This window comes from Mytilus californianus, unplaced genomic scaffold (assembly GCF_021869535.1).
Source record: "Mytilus californianus isolate M0D057914Y unplaced genomic scaffold, xbMytCali1.0.p SCAF_3, whole genome shotgun sequence".
Lineage (NCBI taxonomy): Eukaryota > Metazoa > Mollusca > Bivalvia > Mytilida > Mytilidae > Mytilus > Mytilus californianus.
The window spans coordinates 38780868-38804329 of record NW_026262679.1 but is presented as its reverse complement, the minus strand read 5'-3'; the positions used below and the strand labels follow the sequence as shown (position 1 = coordinate 38804329).

The window sequence follows — 23462 nt, the reverse complement described above, 5'->3', positions numbered from 1 at the left end:
TAGGACATTATTTTCAATAAATAAATAATATAAATGTGTACACTTGAGGTTTCCCTTGTACATGCTTGTAGTCAGGCTCTTGAACATGAATATTTCTCGATTTGGGAGCCTAACTAATATTTTCAATACGTTATTTATACGATGGGAGGATGTTTCAAATAATTTCATACGAGATACTAGATAAATGTTTTTTTTTCTCCTTTGTACGTCAAAAGGATCATAAAAACTTTAAAATGTATTATGCATGTAAATAAACTTATGACATTGTCTGTTGTTTATAATAATTAGCGGAGCCGAATAATTTGGTCAAACTGTCTTCTTTGTTTTTTGCTTTGTCTTATGGAAATTTGAATCCACGTTACTTTTTGTCACGAACTAGTTGAAATTAGCACAATATTCTATTCTACCAATAGTAACATAAACGGTACTAATTTTATTTATTTATTTTATTTTTTATTTATTAATGATTGATTGATTGGTGATTGCTTTACGCCGCATCAGCACAAAAAGGCTATATCGCGACGAGTGACAATTAATGTGAGAGATACATAAAATAAAACGTGCAAAGTACATGGTAACATATTTTAAAATCAATCAGAAATCGAACAATGATACAAAGTGTACTATTAAAATCATTGACGTAATCTAGATCTATGAACAATTCAAACAAATCAACTAGATAGAATACATATTCGCTTTTTATTCATTTTTTTACTGATCACCATCTTTTGAAGGAAATAAATGTGTAATGAATAAGCTTTTTGGTGTGATACACACTCTACCGAATATTTATGTTGCTCTATGTTACAAATGTCGTCCGAAACAAAAATCACCTTAATTTAGGGAAACATACGGAAGCGAAGATAACACAAAAGTTTGCGTTATCTCGCAAAGGTTTGCTTTTTCTCGCAAAGGTAAGCGTTAAAACGTTATAATTAATTATAATATATTAGGAAAAAATATTAAAAAAAGAGTGTGTGTGGTGCTAATATGCTTTCATACAAAATTAAAAAATGCAAAACCATGATCTTCAACATTAACTTTATTGAACCTACTCATGTATACCCAAATCTCTTTTGTTCAAATGAAGTTGTTGAAACCCTCGAAATAAAAGCGAATACAATGTTGAATAAGCATGCCATTCAAATGCCATTATTACTAGATATGTGTATATATTTTATCAACTGGAAGTATTAATCAAATTAGTATAATGCCGGTGTAAAATTACAGATTTTACAAGGCAGACGCTAAACATCCTCTGGTTTTTCACACCACATCTCGATATCTTCTGCTTTCTTACTTGATAGATTCGTCATTGGTGGGATTTGGTTTAGACATTACCATTAATTTGATACTTCTAAAATATTTTGTTGAACCTTTCTCTTTTTATTTAATAATACGCATTTACCCCCAGAAAAAAGATAACCCGAATAATTCAGTCCCTCCCCGTGATCGACTCTCCCACTCGCGAGTTAATGTAGGGAAAATAGTACTATTACATTTTCCCAGCATTAGGTTGGCCTTTTGTGTACCCAAGGCAGGTGAAGGAAGTCAACTTAGGAGCGCTGTGATTGGATGTAAGGGTACAATATTTGTTTTTATTTATCTATGAATAACTGCAGTGTGTATATTTACAATATAAATTTTGAAAACCATTGAAATATTTTCTAGAGAATTATTCGAAAAGACTTCCAAAATTTCATAAATTTGGTGTAAAATGACGGTGGGCATGGATAACATAAACAAGCTCCGTTGGAAGTTGGTCATGATACTATTTGGCTTCAATTTTTAAAACAGAATGATAAAGTACTAATACCATACTGTTTTGTCCAGGTTTTTATTATAAAAAGTGGTAAATTTAGAAAATGTTAGTATTGTCGCCTATGGCAGAATAAATAGTACCGTTTTCCCTGTAGCCATCGTAGAGCAGTGGAATATAACGACTGAATTATTCGGGTTAGAAAAAAGACCGGTATCAAGCTAAAGGTCTGCTTGCGGTCTATGTTAGTCTTTTCGTTTGCTGATTACCAGACTTAATTAAATGACAGTCTTTATGAGAAAATATGGGTTTTAGCAAGTCAGAGACGCTTAGTTAGCACATTGACTGTGGAATTGATAAATTGATCAACACATTTTTCTTTAATATCAATAATGAAAGAAACAGAAGCTTAAGTAATCAAAACATATACAGAGTTTGAAAACTAATTAACATCGATGGATATTGTATACTTATACATACCTTATATGTTCTACTCTGGGGAAAATACTTTGGTTTAGTATATAAAAAAAAACAGTAATTAAATTATAGTGACTTTGACATTGACACTGCATGCACTTGAAAGTATGCTTGGTTAATCGATAGTCTGTTCGTTTATCATTAAAATACACAAGGATGTTAAACTTTAAAAACTGAAAAACAGACGAACCGTTTTACAACCATTAAACGCCCACAAAGCAGTGGTAAAAAATTATGTTTATTAATGTACTAGTATTCAAAAAGTATGTTTCATTTTCAAGTTTGAAAAACTTGCACTTGGTGTGTAAGTGTTTCTCATAGAATATTTGTCTTGTCATCATGTATGACAAACGAAGAATACGGATATTAGAATACAGTGACGTAAGTACAAATACATTTTGTATATAAAAGTTCACTCTTCAAATAATATAAAACAATCATTTACACCTCTGTTCTATCTAGTCGTGACTGCCATGTTGGTCGATAGACTGGAATATAAGAAACAAACTAAAATTTACAGATAATGAGGATCATTCATGTCAAGTTTAATAAAACAAATTTTTTTAATAGTTTCCGAGAAAGCGATCTTTAAAATAAGATGCAAATAATGGGTAAAAATAGTCATCTAAGGCCAATAACTCTAATAAACAGCTAATAATTGTTGATAGTTTCAGTAATGTGACTTCTCTGTGTATCGTACGGTATTGTCCTATCTATAATGGCTTTCAAGATTAAAGGCAGAAGAAAAAAAACATTCAAATTGACCAATTATTGTCATTAAAGGGAAAAAATAGCACTTTTATAAGAAGTCATGTAGTGGTTTCAGTCATTTTGTCATTTCAATGTATCTACTAAGTATTGTTGATATGTTTTACTATTACGGTTTCTGTCTAACTATAATAGTTACTAAGATAACAGACAAAACGTATAAGGATGTTCGCTCCTCTTGTTTTTGAATTTTGCCAGATTTTCGGAATCCTCTGGTTTTATCCATTTAGTGCCATTAAAAAAATTTGCCCACTAACCCCTACTTTTCTTTTCATCATTTTATTACATATAGTTTAAGGAGCCATATTTGAAAATCTTATAAAATCCTTGTTATTTTTTCATTGTTTTTGAAAGACAAAAGGTGTCAATGTTAAATGTAAGAAAAATCTAGAGAGAATCATTTCCCGCCAGATTTTCAATGGCTTATATCTCGAAAATAAGCACACGGACCCATCATTTTTTTCTGCTTTTTTAGTTCCTTTATTTATATTCTATCAATTCATAACAGTCTTTCAAAAAACTTGTTATTTTGAAACAGAGTAGCGAACATCCTTAAGGTAGATAAACTGTATACCGCCATCTTGGATTGTAAAATAGCAGTTCACAATAGGTCTAGTTCTTTGCTTAAATCTGCAAACTTTGAGACATATTGGCAATAAATGGGTTAGACTGTTTAATGGAATAAAGAAAAATACGTGATTTACTGCATTATTCACACTGATTTATCAAATACCAAATATGTGTGTTTGTTCGAATCAAATTGTCAACTTAGCCATTTAAGGGGAGATAACTCAAATAATATTTTTTTATGAAGGATGATAGAGGAATTTTCAATTTTTACTTGTAGCAAGAAAACAAAGTCGGTGACATCATTTTTTATTTTTATTTTCTTAAAGCATATTTTAAAATATATTTTCTCATATTTTATTTCAAAATTCTATCTCATAGATTTCTTTTCATTCACAAAAAAGTGTTTTTCTCATGAACAATCTATGCAAATTTGGCAATTTTGCACGACTTGTAGCTTGAAAAATAGCACAGTGACCCATACTTTTTATTATATTTTTGAAAAAAAGCATGGAAAAATCTCCATTATGGCAAAGTTTAAGAAAATTCTATTTGAGGAAATATATACCAATGATCCACCTTAAATTAGGAAAAACGGTAACGTTATTATTAAATGGCAATGACTTCTTTTAGTTTCCAATAAACTCATTATAGATACCAGGATAAAAATGTGTACGCCAGACTCGCGTTTGGTCTACAAAAGACTCATCAATGACGGTAAAAAAAATGAAAAATACCAATTGATGGTTTCAGTCGTCTTTTTCCTTTGCAAATCTTGTATTGGGGAAAATATATGCTGCATGGAGCTTCTTATTAATCATCATTTCAAGATAATATGCCGAAACCCAAACATTGGTCAAATATCGTCCTTCAAGGTCAATAAATCCAAGATGCACATTTCGAAGAGTCATTTGATAGTTTCAGTCATGTAATCATTTTTGTAAATATTGATCTGCCGGAATTTTTTCTGTTCATAATTTTTGTCTTTTTATTATAGTTTTCGAGATATTGTGCAAAAAACTAAGATTGGTCAAACGATTTCAATTAAGGACAATGCCTCCTCTAGGAGCCAATCAATGGTTTCAGTGACATTTGTAGATCTTGTTTTGTTGGTAAATTTTGCTGTTTCAGTTTCTATGCATCTATTATTATTTTCAAAATTATATGTTAAAACATGAAAACGTATCAAAAATCGCCATTTAAGGGAAATAATTCCTATAAGGAGTCGTCTGGTAATTATGGTGTAAATGGAATGTAGGCAGACCTTGACATTTCTAATTTTCTCCAGCTATCAAATTGTTCAAGTCTTGATATTAGACCGTTACTTGCATTTTATCCTTATATTCAATTTTTTTACGGTGATCATGTTGATTGGTCGACCGGAACACCAAATATGAACACTAGACACTATTAGGACGATTGTTGCCAAGTTTGATTTCAATTGGCCTAGTGGTTTCAAAGAAGATTTTTGTAAAATTTTTAGACCGGTGGTGATCGAATGAACGACGGACGCAAAGTGATGAGAATGGCTCACATTGGCTTTAGACCAGAAGAGCTTAAAAAGGAAATCATTGTTACAAGTTTTCTTTGTTTAGTTCAACGTTGCAGATCTTCATATATCACATTTAAAATGAAAACACCTTTTGTATTTTAATCTTTTCTGAAAATTTCATGAGATTAACTCGCATGCAAATGTGCATACATCTCAAACCTTTGTTTTCCAGTATTACACACGTGCTTTACAACTTCGTACTATATTTGGCCTTTTAACTTTTGTGATTCTAGCGTCACTAATGAGTCTTTTGTAGACGAAACGCGCGACGTTAATCGTGGTATTTATGATGAGGTATATTATTTACAGAATTGGAAAAGTGAGTGTTTGGTAAATTTGAGACAAGCGAATAACAAAAGTACTAATCTCGAAGTTAATGTTGATAAAGTGCAAAATGACAAAGCCGCTAACAAAAAACGAATAAATAAAACACCCATGAAGAAATGTATAATCACAGTTATATTTTAATTATGTTTTCGAATAGGAGTTTAATTTTAATTTTTACGACGGACAGACATACAGCAGGCGCAAAGTAATGCGAAAAAAATCTAATAAAGTATATGTACAGTGATAGATCCGTGTTTTACTTGCTCGGATTATTAATATTAAAAACAATATTTTTGTATCTATTCTATATTCTCAAAACTACATATGTACAGTTATGCTACAAATCTACGACTCCCAGTTTATGGCTACACGTGCTGTTCTTATCTATAGTCATGCATATTCATAAGCTATGTAGGCGTGTCAAAATCGTATCATACGCGATAATGACCAGCCAGTACACACTGTAATGATTTCATTAACCAGTATTAAAAAGATAAACATAACATCCCCGCCCACAAATTAGAAATTTCTAAAAATTTCTTACTGGTAAATGAAATCTTTATATATAAAAATTATTAATAACAAAATAAAAAAAAAATCTGAAACAATCTCTAAGTAAATACTAATTGTACTTTAATATACACCCAATTAAAAAAAAATCATAAGTTCTCATTAAAATACTATGTTTTAAATTTAATAACTGCGAAATTAGGTAATCAAAAATATAAAAAAATAAATATAAAAGAATTAGAATAAAAGGTTTCTTTTTCTTCGTTAAAATATGCAGTAAAAAAAAATAATTATGTCAAAATGTATATGAAAACAGAAAACAATAAAACATTTTTCAATAAGAATCAATGATCATGGTTTAAACTTAGTTCCCAGTGTATTTAAATTGCAGTCTTGAAACGGAAATCCTGTTTATCTGATCTGTCAAAATGACAAGTGTACATAAATTTTATAGTTACAAATCAACTAATCTAACCCCTAAATCTCATTAGAACTCATTATGTAAATCATAAATATCTCTCTGTGAAATCCCAGACACAGATGTTCGATACCATAGGTCGTAAAATCTTGACCATTAAACTCTCACTTGTTTATCTTACGGATACTTCCAAGAGCACGACAGATTACAGCTGTCAACTTTGCTCAAGTGAACACTTGCGATGCATAAAAATGTAGCTTTGAAAATAAACATACATGTTTCAAAGTGATGACACTAGCAGAGACCCGTGACTCTTAATAGATTTCAAATAATAATAACTAGTCTATTCTCACTCGCTCACATACTCAATATTATAATCTATGATCAGTAGATTAAAGATTCACACAACATTCAGTCAAAATAGATATTAATATATGAAAACAAAGGTTATTTCTGGCATAACATCTTTTGCGCTACTACATCTGTTGTTCAACGTTCAAACAATTCACAAATCCCGGCCACCAATTTTTGGCCCCTTTAATAAAATACCGACCACCAATTTTTGGCCACTTTTAATTTTATATCTCTTGAATCATTTGATTCCACCCGAAAATTCCTAATACAATTAGACACTCAAATAGCAAAAAATAACTTTTAAATATAACCTTATCAGCACGCTTTCAGTATTAACAACAAATATAATAGTACTTCTAAATGCAGTCACGTGTAGCCCTATATAATTATATATAAGCATGCAAAAACAATTTCAATAAGATCAAATATAACACACAAATGAAGTAAATGTCACTAACAGTTCAATGTAAATCAATTAACACAAATGATATCAACAAAATGTCAAAGTTATTTAATATTATCACAAAAATATTCTTCCATCGTCATCTGTGGTATCCGTGGTTTGGTATTAATTTAAGGTACATCTATAGAGAGTGGCGAGACAATTTTCACACACTCAATTTCAGAATCTTGTGGCGAGGCAATTCTCACACACAAGAATAAACTTTTCATCTTGACTAGCTGTGGCGAGGCAATTCTCACACACAAGTATAAACTTTTCATCTTGACTAGCTGTGGCGAGGCAATTCTCACACACAGATCAGTAAGAAACATATGAAACAATGTTGGTTGTGGCGAAACAATTTTCACACACAAAAATAAAATCACATTATCATCGGAGCAAACGGGTTATAAAAAAACATATACACTTGATCCAATATTAAACAGCTGAGCGGTTATCGTTTTTTCACATTTAGAAATAATTTGGCACTAGTAGTAAAGCGCAAAATTCCAGAGTGTTTGGTAAGCCGTTCTACTTCTAATATGAAGATGCAAATCCATCGTTAAATGTAAAGTTTAGAAATAATAAAGATACATGTCCATAATACTATTGAAAATTCCGTTGCTGTATATAAAGTTCCTGAAATGATATGGTTAGCTAATATGTCTCACTTGTTTAGATGCACTTCCATGATAATATTGAAATCCCACTGCTTTATTAATATAGTTCCCAATATATATATATGTTAAAAATTTATGGTTAGCAAATATGTCTCACGTAATTGTTTTAATCATCGTGCTGGTCCGACGATAGCACCTCCGATATTAATTAACAGATTCCGAAATGTTATACAATCAGCAAAAATCCATGTAAATCAAAAGAAAAAACGTTAATACATCCTGGAGAAAAACAAGCCATTGTGAACTGATTTCAGCAACTGCTACGAAATCAAAGTTGTATCTTACCGTTGTGCATAGTGTTTTTCTAAACAATTAAAGTTCATCGATCGGAATATTAATATACAATACTTGACAATTCAAAATATAACTTAGTTTAGGTCCTCCACCATGATAGATCCGTGTTTTACTTGCTCGGATTATTAATATTAAAAACAATATTTTTGTATCTATTCTATATTCTCAAAACTACATATGTACAGTTATGCTACAAATCTACGACTCCCAGTTTATGGCTACACGTGCTGTTCTTATCTATAGTCATGCATATTCATAAGCTATGTAGGCGTGTCAAAATCGTATCATACGCGATAATGACCAGCCAGTACACACTGTAATGATTTCATTAACCAGTATTAAAAAGATAAACATAACAACAGTGATTTGACTGGTGTGTTCTTAGGCCTAGATTTCTTTACCGTATTCAATGATTTAAAAAACAACACTTTGACTTTGTACCATAGTTCGAATCCTGCATGAAATTATTGACTTTTTATATCAAAACATAAACTTGTGTAAGTTTCTTATTGTGTTTGTTTTATAAAGTGAAATATAGTTCAATTAGTTCGTCATCAAACAAAGTCGTCTAAATTGAAACATTCAAAGACAAATCACTGAATTACAAAATCGGGCAATCGATTTTTTTTTTATCAATTTATTTTACCTTTGACCAGGCCATGTTCATCATAAACAGCACAGCCAAGACGTCATACGATCATTATACTTTTGATGTGTTTTATATGCTCTCACTGTACAAATGAATATATATGATTCTACTAATCGTCCTATTTCATATAAAATTATTTTTTAACATCGTACTGTTTTATTGTCCATTAACGCAATAGCTAGATCCCGTTCAGACGTAACACTTTTGGTTGGAGTTTCCGTTTCCGCTTGTGAGTGAGGAATTCATCCAATAATAATAGTGAAAATGAATATGAGATATTTATTGTTGCAATAAAATTTTAAAAAAAAACAATAGAACATTATCATGACAATTTTACACAAGGTTCATCATTTCCAGTCTAACAAGTAATTGTATAATAGGTAAAAAGACGGTCAATTCATTGGATCTGACTGACCGTGATTATCCTCATTATTATTCGGCTAGCTAACTTCAACTTCCATGGGATCTGACTGACATTATCCTCATTATTATTCGGCTAGCTAACTTCAACTTTCATGGGATCTGACTGACATTATCCTCACCGTATTATTCGGCTAAATATAAGTTCAACTTTCATGGGATCTGACTGACATTATCCTCATTATTATTCGACTAGCTAACTTCACCTTTCATGGGATATGACTGACATTATCCTCATTATCATTCGGCTAGCTAACTTCAACTTTAATGGGATCTGACTGACATTATCCTCATTATTATTAGGCTAGCTAACTTAAACTTTCATGGGATCTGACTGACATTATCCTCATTATTATTCGGCTAGCTAAGTTCAACTTTCACGGGACCTGACTGACATTATCCTCATTATCATTCGGCTAGCTAACTTTAACTTTCATGGATCTGACTGACATTATCCTCATTATTATTCGGCTAGCTAAGTTTAACTCTCATGAGATCTGAATGACACTTTTTTTACCACCCTCGGTATAATTAGGCCAGCTGAGTTTACGGAATTTCATTATGTTACATCTCATAACACAAATACGTACCAAAAAATCGGAGTCGATGATCGATACTGGCATAAAATTGAGAATGGAAATGGGGAATGTGTCAAAGAGACAACAACCCGACCAAAGAGCAGAAAACAGCCGAAGGCCACCAATGGGTCTCCAACACAGCGAGAAAATCCCGCACCCGGAAGCGGGCCTCAGCCGGCCCCTAAATAAAAATGTGTACTAGTTCAGTGAAAATGGACGTCACACTAAACTCCAAAACATATAAATGAACTAAAACTAAAAAAATACAAGACATGTCTGAATTAAGGTGACAGTAGTTTTCCGATGTCCAAATCTCGTAAATCGATTAAGAAGATACAAATCAAAGTATCAAACAAAAAATGAGGGAGTCGCATGAAATCCAAAAGGAGCGAGACCGGATACGTCGACATGGTAAACGTCTCCTGTTTTGCATGCAATCTCCCGCCATGGCGAATCCACAATCAGTCAAAATGTCAATATAGGACGAAAGCGATAAATATTACAGATCAGACAAGTATACTGATATCTAAAGATGTAAGACCTCGAAAACATGTCGCTATTCAGTTGTGACACCGACACATCGTATCGGTAAACCAGTTCATTCGTGACGGTGACACGGCCGGCGTAAAAGCTACGGCAGTGTCAATTTCAGTCGTTCTTCCTCATAACTTTAATTGAGCCGTTTTTGTTCGATAAAATATAAGTCATTTTGATCAACCAAGTTCAATGATCGCAATAAATTAAGTCAAATGTAGATTTATTTGAAAATACATAAATCAATCCGGCTTTGCAAAATTTAATTCTTCCTATCGGTAAAATAAACAATAGGACGTTAACTGGTGTTCTAAACTCGTAAACTCTATTTGGAATATACCAACATTGAAAAAAATCATCGCATAAATATACGTGAAGTGACCGGGTGCGTCGATAGGGTGCTGCTAATGATTACAGACATTTCATGAAAAAAGGCCAATGGCCCACGCATAAAGATTAAAGTTGCCAAATAAAAAAAAAATTGTTTATGGTCTGTAAATACTAACTACATATATGTATCTTTTATATTATCAGTTATATATCTATTTGCCTACAACGGAGGTAAATTGATTTTTGTATGTTTGATTCCCATATAAATGAAGTCAAAAGTTGGTAAACTGAAACAAATCTCATATCATACAAGTAATAAATCATAACACAATTAAATTCTACACACTGTAAAAAAAGGACGAAAAGTTACACCAAAAGTTACACCACATTTATGACAACTATTCCAGAAAAACGGCGTGTTTGAGTGTTAACACCAAAACACATGTTATGTATCATTCACCTATGTGTAATTAAACACTAACTAAACACTTAATATTGTTGGTTTTGTGCGAATCTCTACCCAAATTAGTGTTACCTCCGTGTAAGATGTGCACCTAAGCACAATATATAAACAGATGACTAAAAATCGGGTTACTGCATGCTCATTTTCATACAATTCGAAAGGCGATTGGTATAATGATGTTAAATCAAAATATAACTTGACGAATTCGCCATCTTCTTTGCGTACTGGCATTTCTGAATTTGACTGCAACAGGAAGACTCAGAGCCAAACGTTTGGGAAACTCGTGAGTGTTTGAATACATGTACACAGTCACTGGGGCAAATTTCATTTCTTTATATGATACCTTAGTCCCTAGGCCTGTGTAAATTATGTGCAGGTTACAAATAATTGATATTCATCAACACTGCCAGAACTATTTATAATTTCACTTATGCAGCAATTCATATTCATAACGTCGTGAAACGGGTTTGCTTTCTGTCATATATATGTGTTTTGCTGTCTGCCAAATTCGATTTTCGTTTATAGTTTTAGTATGGATTAGACCCATGATTTTCTGGTTTTATCTTCTATTCTATTGCATTTTGTCATGCCATGGCCTTGCATGAGTTTTGCTCATTCTTATCGGGGTCGACCTATGGTTCTTTGCACCCTCGTCCTTTGATCTCCTGTGGATAGTTTTTTTTTTCTTTTTTACCTTTTATTTGTTTTCAGTAGGATTTTACAATACCCCTACAATGACTCTTTGACTATGATTTGTGGGGTAAACATTGAATAAAATGTACAAGACTATCCATTTTTTTTAATTCATATATATTATACAAGAATTTACCGGAGAGAAAAAAGCTACCCACACTTTCACTCACTACTAACACACAATCACCATGCATTCTTACCATTAGTATGCATACGCGTGTCTATACATATTGGTTAAACACAGTATTATTTAAAAGTATCAAGAATGATAAATAATAAATCACGAAAATATGTTATGCGATGGCCGGACCAGAATAATTCATAAGCATTTGCTCTATTATTTTGGTTTGCAATCTAAAATTCATTAGATTGGTATTGTTTTATTCTGGATTTTAGTCCTGTTTCACTAGGAGCTATATTTCTTAACTTGCATCTGAAGATGTAGTTTTTTATATGATATATCGAAATACTTGATATCAAAATTTCGTTTTTCTTCTTCTTTGTTGAAATCTTAACAATTATTTGCTTTCACAATCTACAGTTTGAGTTTGAATGTCCCTTTGGTATCTTTCGCCTCTTTTCTACAGTGTCCTTTATAAATTATATACCATATAACTTCCATTTCATATAAACTCGTGTGGATAGTTGTCTCAGTGGCAATCACTCCACTATGATGAGTTTATTTGCATCTCTATACATGTCGATGATGTATTATACACTTTTTCTTTCGATGAACGGCGCTCCCCAATAAAATATGACCAGCTGACATATAACATTGGACAGTTTTAGCAAGTTCTCAATGCATGTATAAATCTTCAATTTATACTACCGGTACTTAATCATCCGTTTTCTTTATCCTGCAATCAGCTAAGTATTGTATAAATAACACAGGTACATATATTTTTTTACGTTATTTGTATTTGTACTTGTACTTGTACAAATACAGTCTCCTGTTATCCTACTCCGATGTTGAGCGAACGGTAGTATGAATATTTCTTTTTGCGTAACATTCCATTTTGTGGTCAGGCCTCTTCGCGGTCCGCAATTAATTATATAAGCAATCATCAATTCCTGGATGTTGACCTGATTGGTACCTGTCGATTTTTATGATTTTTTTTTTTAGACTAGTTGGATTTAAACAACTAAACATTTTAAAAAGTGCCTGGTGTAAATTGCAGGATAAAACAATATATATATACATTGTCTGAAATATGAAATTTATTTGTTACAGTACTCGCTACGAAACATGAGAAAAGCTCGGCGAGCCTCGCTTTTCGTCCTCTTTCTAAAGTTCATACAAATAAATTTTATTTTTCCGACAATGTACCGTTATATTGTACAGTTGTAATGTATATTATATTGTACATTTGTGGACGTCTACACAAAAAATACAGATGCAGATGCGGAACCAGGAGTTTGAAAAAGGGGTTCCCCGGGACCCAAACTAGACCAAAGTTTGAGTGGAACCGGGAAAAGTCTGTATTAACCTTAAATGTAGCTCGGAGTCTCAGCCTCCATAAGAATCCAGGTCAATCTGGGATTATTATACCAAAAATATATTATGTCCCAGGGTCCATATGTAACAATGAAGCCAAGAAATTTAATCATTTTTTAAAAATTTCCAATTTTTTTTTTATGAATTTTGATAAATTTATATATTTTCTTTCATATTTACCATATAAATATCTAAATATGTTTAATAAACCATTATACAAATCATATGTAATATATATTTTTTTATAAAAATAGGGCAAACCGCACTCTGTGGGTGAACGGACCCGATACCGCTCCATAAGGGAATCCGGGATCGCAGCCCCCTGCCCACCTTTAATCCGCCTCTGAGATGCAGTTATGTCAGTCTTTCCAATGGTCCTGTCTCTTTCTCACTATATCTCTCTTTTAATTTCCACAATATCGTCATGCAGAGTCTCTCATTCTGGTTTCATACTGCACTTTTGTGTATTCTTGTGTTGTTTAATATCGTTGTTTTGTCAAATTTGATATAATTTGATTATTTTGTACCGAATTTGATTCATTTGATGAAAAAAAAACGCCGAAAGACCAGACAGATATTTAAAGCAAGTCCGTCCAGTTCCTACGAGCTTTTCTGTAATGACGAAAATCCGGTTAAAAATAAGGGAGAGCACTGTTGTTGTTTTATCTGTGTCAAGGTTATCTCAGTCCAGTGTGGTAGCAATGATTTGATAAATCTAGTATGTTCACTCTCGAATATCAATGAATTAAGGATATTTTGAGTATAATTTTTGTTATCTTTAACCTAGAACAGGTAAAGTTTTATATTGTAATGATGTTATATAAAAAAAGACAATTTTAAAACTGGGTTATTCAGTACATCACGATTTCTTATTGTAAACAGTTGCATACATGTACAGTAACAGTACATTTTTTATATCTATAAATACATTTCAAACGGTAAAAAATGGTGTCATGTCGCAAACTTTTTGTTTTTAATATAATCTGTCATGACAAGACGATAGTAATGTGACCAAAATGAAAATATACTTTTGTTTTTACAGGGTATCGCTAACAGTATCATGACTAACAATCCTATTGTTTATGTCTCAACATGCCTATCCCAAAATTTTTATGGACACTTTTTATAATGAATTATGACAAAATTTCAGGTGTCCCCATACTAGAACCCACCTTTATGTTGGATGCCTGATAATTTAGGGGGAAGATACGGTTTTAGGGGAGATAATTACTAACCTGATAATGAATGTTGTTAAAACAATGTACAAGAAGGGCAGTAGGAGGGGAGGTCATCCTGAATTCCATAAAAAATAAAGTATTCTTTCCCAGATCCAGAAAATTTAATCATTAATTACCAAGTCCTGATAAGCATGATAAGAGTTTAATAGGGTCGTAGCTAGGCCAACATGATGTGTACTGCATGATCAATGCGGAGAAAGTCATACGCCAGGGGGAATGGGGAAGCTCTGGGGTAAATGGTGCAAAATCCTGCATTCTTGCAATTTCCTGTGACTTAAAATGACATCACAGAAATTTTGTTTTCATGATTTACAAGTCAACTTTTGAAAAAAATTTGGAAAAAAAAGAATACTTAGAGAAAAACAAACAAGTACTGTTGGCTTAGAAATTTGCTTTTTCTAATGTGTAGTGGGTTGAGCTTGATAAGGTATTAAGTACATTTAAAATATATGGTGCCACCACCATATATTTTAATTGTTACCTAATCAGGCTCAACCCACTATACATAAGAAAAAACAAATTTCTAAAGTTAATTCTGAAAAATCAAGGACCATTTTTTTCCCTTTCTTCTACTGGAGATGTGCAAAACTGTGTCTGCTGAAATTTGTTTTTCACGGTACATGTGTATGTTCAATAGACCAAGCCCAGATAAACGATTGGTTTTCATTCTACATGTTCTATTTCTCAAATAGGTCTTTACTCTCATCATACTGAAATAAAATTGAGAATGGAAATGGGGAATGTGTCAAAAAGAGAGCAACCTGACCAAAGAGCAGAAAACTGCCCAAGGCCAACAATGGGTCTTCAACACAGCGAGAAATCCTGCACCCAGGGGCAGGCTTCAACTGGCCCCTAAGCAATAATGTATACTGGTTCAGCGAAAATGGACGTCACACTAAACTCCGAAACATATTAATGAACCAAAATTTAAAAAAAAAACATACAAGACGAACAAAGTTCCTGACTTGGGGCAGGCGCAAAAATAGGGCAGGGTTAAACATGTTTAGTGAGATCTCGATCCTTCCCCTATACCTCTAGCCAATGTTGCTGATGAGACTGGTATACATGCAAATATTTTAAGTATATTAAAAGAATCCCGGGTATAAATCCTTGTTTATAACATTTAATGTTTCCTGTAAGTTGTTAGGAATATCATCAAAATCTCCAGTCCGTTTTGCTAACCATCTCTGAATTTCCAATCGAAATTCTTTTTGTAACATGGGCATCATCTACATATTCATCAAAGATTGTGTCTCCAACAGATATAGGAAGTTGAGCAATGTTTATTATTTAATTTAGTTTATTACTTTAGTTTTATTCTTACTAGATTTACCATATTTTTATTTTTGTCAAATGTTCGATGTGTACACAACTGCAATTTTGTGTACAGGTTGATACACGCCTGTTTAATCCTGAACCACTGTGAAAATAAGGGCCCAATGACGAATTGCTGCTAGAATAAAGCGTAATCCCAACTTCTCAGAAAAAGGTTCTTCCGCAACTCTTACAAGTTTTGTTTATTGAGATTGAATTTTATCTCTGGGCTTCAAATTTAAAAAAAAAAAATTGTGCAAAAATTCCCCATTGCAAGAGTTACAAAAGAAATTTTATGTGGTTTTGAAATGAAACTACACATGACACAAGGCCAATATTTGTGTTTGCCATAATTGTTGGGTATTTTTTGCTCTGCATTTAAAATTTTAAGGGATACCTCGTTAATCTTTTCTGAATTTTGGAAAGTGATTTTCCTGAAGAAAAAAAAGCTGTTGTAAATTGGGGAAGCTCACTTGGGTCCATTTTTTATACGACCGCAAAAAATTTTTTTGGGTTCGTATAATGGTCACTGACCAGGAACTCTTGCAATAGGCTTGGTTAGTTTAGAGAAACTTATTTATAGTACTGTTAAACATAAATTTGTGGTAACCGTTTTCTGTAATATATTGAGCTAAGCACGACCAGACATACTGTTGATTTTCTTTTTGGAGGGTCTAGTAATATTTTGATATTGAGGTTTTGCATATGAACCATATTTAAGTCTTATTGCAAATTTTGTCTAGCTTTTGAGTGTTTAGTACAGGTCATTAGTACTTGTTCTATATCTTCTTTAGTGCCGCATGAATTTAAAGTGGTATTGTCCCAACCTAAGCCTAGTTATTGTTTTTGCGTGGTATGGATTACCTTTGTTGAAAGTAGGCTTTTTTTAAACTATGATTTATAGAACAACTCCATGAAAAGCATGAGTTGTCACAAGTATCTTGCCATTTTTTCTTATATATATATAATGATGTTGTTATTGCAATGAATTCGTTTGCACTAACATTAATGTTAATATCTATTTTATCTTTAGTTAAGGCTAATTTTGCTAGTTTATCAATCTATTCATTACCTAGGATACCAAAATGAGCTGGGATTCATTCTATGGTGATCACTTCTATATTTTTCTGTTTGAGTCTGCAAGTTAGTAATTGAATTGGTTCTAGAATGTCGGGTATACTTGATAAATCATTTTGTATAGAATGGATCATGTGGAATGGATCATAAGCACTATATGAATCGGTGAGGATAACAACTTTTTGCTCTGACTTTTGATTGAAAAATTAACCAATTTAATGATTGATAAATGGCCGTCATCTCTGTAGTGTACACTGAAAGATTTTCAGATATATACGTTTATATCTTGCAACCTTTTTTGATGGTATAATAAAGGTGTATCCAGTTTTACCTGAGGCTGGATCTTTTGAGCCATTGGTGTATATTTTGAAATGAACTTTATATGCAGTGTCAATGTACGGTATTGTGACTAGCGCTTTTGACTTAATGATATGTGGATTTTTATGTCCCCGCCGTAGCGGAGGGGGCATTAAGTTCTACCCTTGTCCGTCTGTACGTCCGCCCGTCTGTCCATATGTCCCAAAATTGGTTTCCGTTCTCTAACTTTAGTTTGCCTCAACCAATTGTTTTTTGGTGGCGTTACTTTTAACATTCTAGAGTTATGCCCCTTTACAAATGGAAAAATTGCTGAATTTTTGGTTTCCGTTCTCTAACTAAAGTTTGCCTTAACCAAATGTTATGAAACTTATACACAATGCTTATTACCACAAAACTCAGATCAAGATGAATTTGGGTAGTGTCACTTTTACCGTTCGTGAGTTATGTCCCTTTATAATGTTGTATTCTACTAATTGATTAGCTGGATTTGTTTGATTTTGTTTACTACGAGCATAATATTTAAGTGAAAGGTGGTCTCTTCTTAATTGTAATGGCATCTCACCTGACTCAGCTAGTATTGTTTCTTAGGGGGCTGACTTGTGGGCCCCCAGTACTATGCAAAGACCTTGGGCTTGTATTTTATCTAGTTTAGTTTTTACGGATAATGATGCTTGGCATCCATAGTCCAGTATCGATCTTAGATGTGATTTATATAGATAAGAAGTGAATCAGTACCCATGCCAAAATTGTTTGCTTGAACATACCTGAGTAGGTTAAATATTACTTTATATCTTTTTTTGCCCCCGCCGTAGCAGAGGGGGCATTAAGTTTTATCCTTGTCCGTCCGTGCATATGTACGTCCCAAAATTGGTTTCCCTTCTCTAACTTTAGTTTGCCTCCACCAAATGTTATGAAAGTTAAACGCAATGCTTATTACCACAAAACACAGATCAAGTTTTAATTTTGGTGGCGTCACTTTTACCGTTCTAGAGTTATGCCCCTTTACAAATGGAAAAATTGCTGAATTTTTCGTTTCTGTTCTCTAACTTTAGTTTGCCTCAACCAAATGTTATGAAACGTATACACAATGCTTATTACCACAAAACACAGATCCATTTTGAATTTGGGTAGCGTCACTTTTACCCTTCTTGAGTTATGTCCCTTTATCACGTTATATGCAAGCGGGGGCATCATCTGTGTCCCATGGACACATTCCCCATTTATTTCTAAATAGTTTATGTGTTAATTGCATTTCGACTTTCAATCAAATATGAGACCAAGGAATTTGACATGCGATTGAAATTTGATTGGTTAATTATCTAACATTAGGTTGACTGAAGAAATTTTACTATCCCCAAATATAACATCTTCTGTTTTTGTTTTAGAGATTTTAAAACCCCTCTTTTTGGACCATGCTCTGATGTTATTAATTATATATATAAGTGTTTCTTGCATTTTATTGGTGAGATACCTCTATACCTCATGGCACTGTCATCAGCAAGTTGTGACATGACTGCAGGTGTTTTTTGCTTGACTTACAAAATCATCAATCATGATGTTAAATAATGTGAGGCTGATGACACTACCTTTATGTGGGATACCATTGATGATGTCATATTCGTCTGAGACTTCTTGATTTACTTTAACTTGTATTTTTCTACCTTGCAGGAAGTCTTTGTAATTGATGAAGTTAAATAACCTACCATTGATACCATAATATTTACATTTTTTTGAAAAACCAAAATGCCATACTAGATCAAATGCTTTTTCAATATCGAGGAATATGGCCAGTAGGAATTGTTATGTATTTGGCTTTTTTATGTCTGTTTTGAGTCACAATAAATTCGCAATTGTAGAGCGACCTTCATGAAACCCACTTTGTGTTTCTTTCATAATATAATATATATAAAATAGATGTTTCAGCCTAACATTAACCATGCTTTCCATTAGTTTGCAAAAATAAGACGTTTAAAGACAATAGGTCTGTAGGATTTAGGGTAAGATTTATTTTTATAAGGACTACATTTGCATGTTTCCAGCTGTGTGGTAGTTGAACAGTTACCCAAGCTTTTTTTTATTAATTGCAACACAATATCGTTCATGGTATCTGGCATTTGTTTGAACATTTTGTATGTTATATTGTCATCACTGGGTGCTGTTGTCTTTTTGGTCTTAAGCACCTTATAAAGGTTTTGTTGAATGGTATATTAAACGTTGTCCTGTTGTGTTGCTCGTCATCGTTCCTATATATTGGATTTTCTATTTCGGGTTTTTATTTTATGTGTTCTGAAGTTTTATAATTAAATTTGGCACAGAAATTTTGCCAGTACTTGGTTTTTGCAATATCGGTAAAACGCTTGAACTTTTTAACTGCTGTTTTATATAGTTCATGATGTTTTAGCATCTATTTATTTACTGAATTCCTATATACTTATATACAAGTACATGATTGAGTAATACTGGTTTGATTTCATTAGAAGTTTTGAAGATATTATCTCTCATTTACAATATTTTATTTCTGTATGTTTTATCTTATGATAAATTACATTCCATTTTAATATTCTGTAATCAATTTTTATACGACCGCAAACAAATTTTTGTGGTCGTATATTGGTATGACGTTGGCATCGTCGTCGTCGTCCGAAGACACATTGGTTTTCGCACTCTAACTTTAGTTTAAGTGAATGGATCTCTATGAAATTTTACCACAAGGTTCAATACCACAAAAGGAAGGTTGGGATTGATTTTGGGGGTTATGGTACCAACAGTTAAGGAATTAGGGGCCAAAAAGGGGCCAAAAATAAGCATTTTTGTAACTTCCAGACATAACTTGTGTGTTAGTGTATGGATCTCTCTGACATTGTACCACAAGGTTCCATATCACTAAAGGAATGCTGGGATTGATTTTGGGGGTAATTGCCTCAAAATTTTAGGAATTAGGGGCCAAAAAAGGGGCAAAAAACAAGCATTTTTCTAGTTTCATGACAATAACTTGTGTGTAAGTGTATGGATCTTTCTGAAATTGTACTTCAAGGTTCCATATCACAAAGGGAAAGCTGGAATTGAGTTTGGGGGTAATTGCCCAAAAGGTTTAGGAATAAGGGGCCAAAAGGGGGCCAAAAATTAGCATTTTTCTAGTTTCCAGACAATAACTTGTGTTCAAGTGTATGGATCTCTCTGAAATTGTACTGCAAGGTACCATACCACTAAAGGAAAGACTGGGATTGATTTTGGGGGTAATTGCCTCAAAATTTTAGGAATTTGGGGCCAAAAAGGGGCAAAAAAACAAGCATTTTTCTAGTTTCCAGACAATAACTTGTGTTCAAGTGTAGGGATCTCTCTGAAATTGTACTGAAAGGCACCATGCATTGTAACACAAAGGGAAGGCTGGGATTGAGTTTGGGGGTGATGAATCATAAGGGGGTTCAAAAAATTTGAGGGGGGATTTTTTTTTTCCTTTTTTTTCTTTAAAATTTTCCATTTTAAATTGGTTATTTCTGATTTATATATAAAAGCAAATAATAATGATATGGTTTGAATAGGTAAATTAAAATTTTTTTAAGTTCTTAGACCACATTCATTCTGTGTCAGAAACCTATGCTGTGTCAAATATTTAATCACAATCCAAATTCAGTGTTTTTTCAAGCTTGAATGTTGTGTCCATACTTGCCCCAACAGTTCAGGGTTCAACCTCTGCGGTCGTATCAAGCTGCGCCCAGGGGAGCATTTTATTTACTTTTAAATATTTAAACTAGAATTTTATAATAGGCAAAAATAAGGGGAGTAACTCTTTATGAATTTGATAAGAAAAACAATTTTTTGCCGTTTTCATACTCATCACATCTTTTGGGTGAAATGATAGAACAGTACCAGGTGAAGATCCAGCCATTTTTAAAAGGGGGGGGGGGGGGTTTCCAACACATGCAAGTCATATTAAAAGGCTAGAACCATATGTCCCCATACAAAAGCCTTAGTTGTCAAACAAAAATAGGGTTCCAACCCCCGGAACACCCCCTGGATCTGCCATTGAGTCTTATGTTTTGTACTCGTAACTCAAACTGTGACTGCCAATTTAAGCCTCTTTAGGGTCCAAATTAGTTGTCACTAATGTATCAAACTCATAAAATTAACAGCCAAACTGAAAGAAAACCCGCAAGAAAAAAAAAGAAGGAAAAATCATTAGAAAGGACAGGATATCATAGCTACATTGAAGCTTGGACAATGTGTATCATATGGAATATAAACATATGCATAATCATGATTATGGAATATAAAAAAAATTATATTTAATGGGCAAACAGTTGCAACAGTTTATCTTTTATTAAGTATAAACAATTTTTACATATGATTATAGGACATGTAGCTTTTGAATAAAACAATTCCTCTATGATTAAGAGTAGACCATCTGAAATGTAACAGAAAATTTCAACAAAATCACCAAAACTCCATATTTTCAATCTCAATTTTAGCTCACTTGGCCCACAGAGCTAAATGAGCTATTCTCAACACTTGGTGTCTGCCTGTTAACTTTTACAGAATCTTCTCCTCTGAAACAACTGGGCCAAATTTAAACAAACTTAGCAACTAACATCATTGGGATATCTAGTTAAAAAATGTGTGGGATGACCCTGCCTCCCAACCAACATTGCTGACATCGATTAATGTAGAACATAGGGGTGAGATGCAAGTTTTGTTTATTATCTTGAAAAGGCTACAGATAGAAAAATCTTACAGGAGCAGAGACGTTCAGATTGTTGAAATCTACCCACTGCTTATTTACAACAAAATTGTCAATCAACTCCTTATTGAAGTAATTGCCCTTTAGTGATGCTTTTTACCATTTTTTTGCGTTTTTGCCTATTATCTTGAAACTTTAAATAGCAAATATGATCAGCAAGACGAGATCTACAAATACCTTTATGGCTGAAGTTGTTAGTCGACATAATATTGGAGTTATTGTCCTTCAATGAAGATTTTTATCTTGAAAATTTTAATAGATAGATATATAGAAACTTGAAAAAGCAAAAATGATCAGCAAAACTAGATCTTTAAATAATTAAACATGGCCAAAATCAAAAGTAGACTCCTTATAGAAGTTATATCCCTTAATTGGTCATTTTTTACCAATTTTTTGTGATATTGACAATTATTTTGTAACTGTAATCATGGTAATAGATAGATAGAAATATTAAATTTCAAAAATGATCAGAAAGACAATATATACAAATAAGTAGATATTGCTGAGATGGTTGGTCAACTCTTTAGAGGAGTTTGTGCCCTTAAATGACAATTTGTTTTGCATATTTGCCTATTATCTTTAAAACTGTAATAGATAGAGAATTTAAAAGAAAAAATTATCAGTAAGACAAGATCTGCATAGACAAAATTGTCAATTTTCTTCTTGTAGGAGTTATTACCCTTAAATGAAAATGTTTGCCCTTTTTATACGACCGCAAAAAATTTTTGCAGTCGTATATTGGTATGACGTTGGCGTTGTCGTCGTCCAAAGACACATTGGTCTTCGCACAATAACTTTAGTTTAAGTGAATGGATCTCTATGAAATTTTACCCTAAGGTTCAATACCACAAAAGGAAGGTTGGGATTGATTTGGGGGGTTATGGTACCAACAGTTAAGGAATTAGGGGCCAAAAATAAGCATTTTTGTAACTTCCAGACAATAACTTGTGTGCTAGTGTATGGATCTCTCTGACATTGTACCACAAGGTTCCATATCACGAAGGGGTAAAATTTTTTTTGGGGGGGGGGGGGGGGGGGTCAATTTCTCAACAGCATAGTGTATTGCACAAAAGCAAAAAATTGAATATAAATTCAAATCATATAACCAATTCTAAGTTCTTTGACTACAGTTATTCGGTGTCAGAAACCTATTATGTGTCAAATATTTAATTACAATCCAAATTCAGACCTGTATCAAGCGCGAATATTGTGTCAATTTTTGCCCCATCTGTTCAGGGTTGGACCTCTGCGGTTGTATCAAGCTGAGCTCAGCGAAGAATTTTATTCATTTTTGTGTTTTGGGCTTAAACTATAAAAGATAGAGAGAAACTGTAACAGAAAAAAAAGATCAGCAATATAAGATAAACAAAAAAGAGATTTAAGTCATGAATTATATTCTAGTCTACAATGTTGGAGAGTGTCCATTGTTGAAGATTCACGTTCAATAATATAGACCTACATTTAGAT

The 23462-nt window shown here is 32.9% G+C and overlaps 1 protein-coding gene across 2 annotated transcripts in view; it reads left to right on the top strand.

The window, feature by feature from the left end:
- The first annotated feature begins 2502 nt into the window (after positions 1–2502).
- LOC127734531 (nuclear hormone receptor HR96-like) overlaps positions 2503–23462 on the top strand; it is a 64585-nt gene continuing 43625 nt past the window's right edge. The window contains exon 1 of one of the 2 annotated variants that reach the window (XM_052244450.1): positions 2503–2617. In XM_052244450.1, the coding sequence (XP_052100410.1) occupies positions 2576–2617 (42 nt within the window). In that variant the 5' untranslated portion in view covers positions 2503–2575. Of the gene's footprint in view, positions 2618–13975; positions 14103–23462 lie in introns of those variants that run through there. The other variant, XM_052244451.1, reaches the window with a different exon arrangement.